At 53.2% G+C, this 6448-nt stretch overlaps 1 protein-coding gene across 2 annotated transcripts; it reads right to left on the bottom strand.

Moving 5' to 3' along the window:
- Positions 1 to 850: 850 nt before the first annotated feature.
- On the bottom strand, positions 851 to 6150 carry EIF2B2 (eukaryotic translation initiation factor 2B subunit beta). Of its 2 annotated transcripts, XM_048059795.2 has the most exons (8): positions 5957 to 6150; positions 5597 to 5717; positions 4830 to 4978; positions 3966 to 4129; positions 3584 to 3679; positions 2746 to 2883; positions 2066 to 2132; positions 851 to 1312 (listed from the first exon to the last, which is right to left on the bottom strand). In XM_048059795.2, the coding sequence occupies exons 1-8, from the start codon at positions 6117 to 6119 to the stop codon at positions 1155 to 1157; spliced, it is 1056 nt and encodes a 351-aa protein (XP_047915752.1). In that variant the 5' UTR covers positions 6120 to 6150; the 3' UTR covers positions 851 to 1154. The 2 variants fall into 2 exon arrangements, with proteins under 2 accessions (XP_047915752.1, XP_066854216.1); XM_066998115.1 differs by lacking the exon at positions 2066 to 2132.
- Between the last annotated feature and the right edge of the window lie 298 nt (positions 6151 to 6448).

The following is a 6448-nucleotide window of genomic DNA, read 5'->3' as shown; positions in this document are numbered from 1 at the left end:
TGAGGACTGACTGGCTTCATAGTAAACAAGCCAACTTGGGATCAAAAAAAAGTGTCTCTAGTTAAGTAGGCAGTCAATGACACACCCAGCTGTTTTCTCCATCTCCCTGCAGTTTGCATTCTTGAGTAATGGATTCCTAAATCCTAGCATAGCCCCACTTTCACAGGGTACAGAAACATACCCCTACAGAAAGAACTAAATCCCTCACAGCATTTCTTACAGTAGGCAGGTTTTTTGTTGTTGTTTTTTTGAACATGTTCCTGTTCTATTTTGCGTCTCAGCCTAGGCTAGAAAAGAGATTATTTCAGAACAGTAAGAGATGCCTTTTATTTAAATCACAGACATCCTTGTTCTGTGTTAAAACCTAGTTTAAAAAATAAATCACGTATTTACATCTGCTGCCCCTCACAAAAAGCAAGAGCTTTCAGAAGGAGACAAGATGCCTGCCCAAGAAGAATCATCACAGTCGCCCACCAGCAAACAGGAAGGAAGCCCCTCAGACCACAATAAGCAAAGCAAGAGCTTGAGCTCTGCCTTGTGACGCAGAGGCGAACAAGCTTGCTGACAGGGCTCCTGAAAGCCTGCCTTTCATCAAGAAGGGAATTTCTATTCCAGCACGTTACAAAAAGCTGGGTTGTATTTCAGCAGCTCAACAAAAATTGACAGAAAATCCTACCAAAATGCTCAATTTTGAAGCACATCACTAATGGATTTTTACTACATTCGTAAGCAAAAGCACACCTTAAGCTTCCTACTGCAGCATAGGTGCAGGCAGCTCGCTACACTGGTAAAACTCCTGCTAGTTATGGAAACAAACTAATTCTACGTGGAAACATGATTAACCGTGAGGTCACTGTGAACAGCCTTTATTACAGCACACCTTGAAATAACAGCTTAGCTGCCCCAGAGAGTGACTTGGATGTCTTGCTATTTCAAAATTGAAGTTGGTTAGCAGCTCCGTGTGACTTGTAACAGCAGAGGGTCAAAACCTGTACAAGAGATCTGTCTTCTGGTCTTTCCGGTAGGGAAGACATTGCACCGAGCAGATTCCCCACAGCAGCTCATCTTTGCAACACAGGCTTTAATTAGCTGATGCATCTTTCTCTTTAGAAAGATGGGAAAAGTCTGGAGAGTGACAAACAAGCTTCTTGGCGTTAGAGTTCATAGTCATCTGGGTGGTAGAGCTCGCTCATGAGGCGGTAGATATAGGAAGGCGCGTTACCCCCGATGTTAGAAATGAAGAGAGTAATGAGCTCTGGCGGGACGTAGTCAAACACTGGGCAGTGAACATTGATCTTTGCCAGGATCTCTCCTGAAAAGTGAAGAGCGGCAGGATCAGACAAACAAGCTAAAGAAGCACGCTTAGCTTTCTGCGCATCTTGCTGAGCCCCTCAAGAAACTGGCTATGCACATGCCACCCTCAAGTCAGTACCGGGACATCTGTAATCCTTTCCACCTTTTCCACCAATGTCCTTGAATCACACATATACAGCAATCCTGGATGAGCAGTAGCATTCTCTGCTCTTTTGGTAGTTTTTTTCCCCCCCAACAGTAACCCTAAGTCCACTCTGATGCAGATTTACAGAAAACCTGACAGCACGTAATCAGAATACAAGAATCCCAACGCTGCTAAAGCTACTACTTAAACTACAGCTCAGAAGGCCAAAACCAAAAGCCTGCTCCAAGTCTGATACATTTTTTTCAGAAGTCTGATACATAGAAATGGGGCATTGAGAGAGACATTACTGTCTGAGGGGGAGCCTGCGAGCTGCCACCTTGCTAAAGATGGTGCTGGGGTGAGAAGCCCATTTCAGAGATACTGGGTTTCAACAAGCGGATCACGTAACAAAATTTCGAGAAGTTACACAAGTTGTGGGAAGGAAAGCAGTCTGCCCCCAGTGTCGGGCATCTGCTGCATCCCACAGGAAACTGCCACCTGTCTGGCACCATTAGCATAATCCTACAATAAAGTGCTGAACAGCCCAGAGCAGAAGCAAAACTACAAAGATGGATAGTGTTCAAAAAAAATAAGTCTTGACCAGCCTGTGTAAGGAAGAACCAGTACCTTCTGTGAATGGCAGCACTTCCTGTGGTGACACAAACTTGTGGAATGAATCTTCTTCGTTAGGGAACTGAATGAGACAGAGTACAGAAAGGTCAGGGGAAAAAGAGCACCATATTATCCCTAGTGAAAACATTCAGGGTGCTGGAAGGAACTAAAGCAGAGGAAGAAGACTTGCCAGCAGACAACGCATCTGCTTACAACAACTACATAGCAGTTGTGGCCAGATGTTCTGTAGCCCCTACAAGTGAAAGGCTTTCCCTAAGCATTTTTAGAGCTATGGCCAGTATGTCCTCCTGTAAAGCCTAGGGAACTGGAGCAGAGACACGACTTCCTCAGTCTGCCACTTGATCTGACAACACCGAAAATACTCAGTGCAGGAAACAGAGAGCATTTCCATCTACCTCCTCTGTAGGTACAGAGGGTCTTTCACCACTAAAGATATAAACAGAAGAAGAATGACACTTGGTATAGCAGGGAGTGCTTCAAAGAGACCCTGATGCGTGACAGATCTAAGTGAGGATCTCCTACCTGAAATAACAGCACCAGATGGGGGAGATGCCTCATTTACCAATCCCCCCCGGGACAGGTGGTGCTCTCCACCCTAAGCTTCCACCAGCAGAGAAATCCCCCCGTTAAATCCGTTTAAGGTAGGTGCAGTACTGAAGAGGTGCCGCGCTTACCTGCGGGGAGAGCTTGAACATGGGGGCACACACGATGAGCGGCGTGGAGTGGTGTTTCGCTGCCAGCGCCAGAGTGTGAGTCCCGCTCACGGCGATCAGCGCGCCGTTAGCCAGGATCGTCTTCGTACCAATGATGACCTGAAAAGGCAAATTAGCATTAGATGCACGCTCCGCAGCAAACCGAGGAAGCAGAGCTTCCTGGCTCAGACCCTCCCGGATGAGATTTGAGGAGTTTGTCAGGACAAACGTACTCTCTGCTGCAGGGAATGCCAGGCAGAACCTGGGCTGCATTCCCTGTTCTGCTACAGGCCTACAAAGTAAGCTTGTGCGAGAAACTTGACCGCTGACCGCAATGACTGCCTTGCTGTAAAGTGGGAATACAGTAAAACAGCCTAAAATACAGAGATCAGAGGTGGTGGGACTGGATTTTATTAATTAGGATTACTTTTTTCTGTTTGGGGTGTCAAGTCTTCATCTTGCACCTCAACAATTCCCTTCACCACCCATCTCATGTTCCAGGCAAGAGGAATTCCTCTGGAAATGCTGCTTTTTGTTCCATTTTCTTTAATAACTGGGCAGTTAATCCTTTGAGGCTCTCCTGGCTCAGTTTTTTGCAACTGTTCTGCCCACTACCCACTACAGCAGCAAAACTACGCAGTTAGTCACCATACCGATTTGGGGTTGCACACTGAATCTCTGCCCATCTGTAAGCAGCGATTATTACACTTTTGAACCTTCACGGAAGAAACACATCCATCACAGAGGGAACCCGCAGCTGGTTTGAGGCCTAAGCACCAAACCTGCCGGCAACTCCCTCATGCAGCAGGGCCCTACTCACCTTGTTGACTCGAGACATGACAGCAAAAATAGCTGCATCGCTCATGACAGTAGTCTCGATGTTCTCTTTAGACAGTCGGACCGCCATTTCGTGACCCTGAAAAGAGGGAGAGCCTAATTGTTTCCCTGGAACACAGCTCCCAAAGTGCAGATGTACAGATATTAGCGCTCAATTCTTGTCCAAGCCACAATGATATCAAGGATCAGAGCACAAACACAGCTCCCCAGCTGAAGGACACAGGGCAGGACAGCGAGCCGTCTTCAATCTCCAAACTGCAGCAGAGGCACTCCTGTAAAGTTCCCCTTGCACGTGCTGTGCCAACGGCTCGTCTCCAGATGCAAGAATTCAGCGAGCACCCACGTAACACAGGGCCCTGCCTCACCTGGCAGAAAGGCGCGCACTCTGCCACGATGACCTGGAATTTCCGCTTGCGGGCAGCCTCCTTCAGGAAGGCCTCAACAGTGCGCGAGTAGCCAATGGTCATGATCACCTCGTTGGAGTGGATGTGCTCCAGTGCCTGCATAGCGATGTTATCAGTGGTACCCTCTGGAACGGAAGGCAGCCGTGAGCGGAAAAGAAGCCGGGAAAAGCGACACTTGTGAAGCTGTCCTCCAACAAGATCATGTTTTACTTAAAGCAATGCTGTGAAGACTGGTAGAGCAGGAGCAGCGTTTCTCCCCGTTCCTTTTACCAGCGGGGAGGGAGCGAGAAGCTGGCCCTTGAATGCTCTGTGCTTCCAAGCTACTGGGGGAAATGGTCATACCGGCAACTCCACCACTAGTGGAGTGGGCTGGGTCGGCACCAGCCAAGCACCGTGCCCACACGTGACAGAAATTCCAGTTTTACAGCCCAGTAGCACTAGAGCCACCTGGAAAGGAGACATGGGGCAGCCTGGGGGAGCAGCGGGTGCCTGATCTGTCACAAGACTGCAGGAGAAGAAAAACGAATCCCAGCACTATGTGCAAGGCCAAAATTATGCTCGTAGGGGGTAAGCCCACCCTCGGCACATTGTTCATCCTCTGTTTCACAGGGCTCAAGACTTCTCAGAAAACCAGCAGCAGTCAGACACACCCCCGTTTCCTCCATCTCTCAAAACCAACAAGCAAAGGCTGCTCCCCTAACACACATTCCTTCAGACTAAGCCTCCCAGCTCCTCACTGCCTTCTTTCCACCTAAGAACAGGGAGAAGCATCAGCCCCATCCCATAAGGAGCCCCACTCACAGAGCAGTAAAGACCCCTCCATACCTAGCTCTATTAGCAGCTCGTTAATAGCTTCAATAACGTTAGCTTTGAGGGTAGGGTAGGAGGTATTGAAATCCTCGTTCAGTCCTCCAGAAGTCAGAAGTTTGTGCAGGGATTCTTGCTGGTCGCTTTCCTCACTGCGCCCGCGCAGCCTGCAGAGAGAAGGAGCCCTTCAGCCTCGGGAGAGCGCGCAAGGCAACAACTTGACACAAGGCAGCAGGAGAGCTCCCGAGCTTGTGGCCCCACAGCACAGCACGTGGATGTGAACAGAGAGGGAGGAAAACTGCATGCAGGGGATGCAGGAAAACTGCATGCCATGACAAAGTTTCCCTAGGAGTCTCTGTCAGAAAGACACGTGACGCTCTGCCACTAGGAGCTTTCCCAAGTTGTGTCTAAAAGCTGCAGCAGGCACGTGGAGGGCAGCACTGAAAGGCACTGCAATAGCAGAGCAGACCCTCCTGGGAACACAAGGGGACGAGTGGCCAAAGTCAGAGCCCAGACTGCTCTGCTGGGGACAGGGAAGCTCACACGTCCACAGCGCATGCTCCAGGTGGAGTTTCACTAGAAGAAACGTCCTCAACTACTTTGAAAACTACAGATCCTGCTGCCTTCCCTCGGATGTTAAACTCATTGAATCCCTCTGAAGGTGGAAAAGTGAAGGAGAAGGGTGGAAACCAACGCGGGCTCACAGACGCAGCAGAGCGCACTGCGTGGCAGGCCCGCCCTGGGCTCCCGAGAGGGGCACGGGAAGCACGAGAGGGGCGCCTCACCTGCCGTACTCCTCCCGGATGACCTTCAGCACTCGCCGCACCATGTTGCCCACGGTGGTCTCGGACGGCTGGGCTGCTGCCATCCTCCGGCCCTCCGCCCGGATCAGCTCCATCAGCTCCCCTGCAAGAGGGCACAGCCGCGTCACCGCCGCCCGCAGCCAACCCGCGGCGGGGCAGGGCGCTCCCACGGCCGCAGGCCGACCGGCAGCGGCACCGCACCGCCACGAGCGGGCCCCGGGAGGCCCGTCCCGCAGGACGCCCCGGTGCCGCGCACCGCGGGCACGGCCTCAGCGCACACCACGGCCCGTAAGGCCCGCGACGGCGCGGCCGGGCCGCGGGGACCAGGCCGCAGCCGCTCACCGGCCGAGCCCCAGTGCCCGTGCGCGATGATCTTCCGCAGCAGCGCCAGCGTATGCCGCGCCGTGTCCTCGGAGCGCGGCCGCCCGCCGCCGCCCCGCAGCCGCGCCACGAAGGCCTCCATCTGCTCCCGCAGCTCCGCGCCCCGCTCCGCCGCGCCCGGCATGGCTGCGCCCGCTGCCCCGCCGCCGTCCGCTTCCGCTTCCGCCGCCGCCGCCGCGCCTCCCCATTGGCGGAGACCGAGGAGGCGACGAGAGGCAGCCAATGAGAGGCGCGGGGCGGGGCTGGAGGGCCCGCCCTCGTTACCCGGGAGACGGGCGGGGAGCCCCTCGCTGCCCCCCCCACAGCCCGGGGCCAGGCGGGCCCCGCCGCGGGGGGTTGTGGGAAGGCGGCGGGGGGGCGCCGGGGGTGGGGGGCGTGAGGGAGCTACGGCTGCCCCTCACACGGCTGCCCCTCACGTCTCGTTGTGCCCCTCTCACATTTTGCTGCCCCTCA

This window comes from Anser cygnoides, chromosome 5, assembly GCF_040182565.1.
Source record: "Anser cygnoides isolate HZ-2024a breed goose chromosome 5, Taihu_goose_T2T_genome, whole genome shotgun sequence".
In the NCBI taxonomy this organism is placed as follows: Eukaryota; Metazoa; Chordata; class Aves; order Anseriformes; family Anatidae; genus Anser; species Anser cygnoides.
Note: the sequence above shows the minus strand (reverse complement) of the source record. Positions and strands in the feature narration are given on the sequence as shown.

Excerpts from the sequence above, each read along its gene's own strand:
- EIF2B2 (XM_048059795.2), bottom strand. The coding sequence starts at position 6,119 with ATGCCGGGCGCGGCGGAGCGGGGCGCGGAGCTGCGGGAGCAGATGGAG. Across the intron at positions 4,130-4,829 it reads CGAGCTGCTAATAGAGCTAG|AGGGTACCACTGATAACATC; the intron begins GTATGGAGGGGT and ends CTTCCGTTCCAG. Across the intron at positions 3,680-3,965 it reads AGTGCGCGCCTTTCTGCCAG|GGTCACGAAATGGCGGTCCG; the intron begins GTGAGGCAGGGC and ends CCCTCTTTTCAG.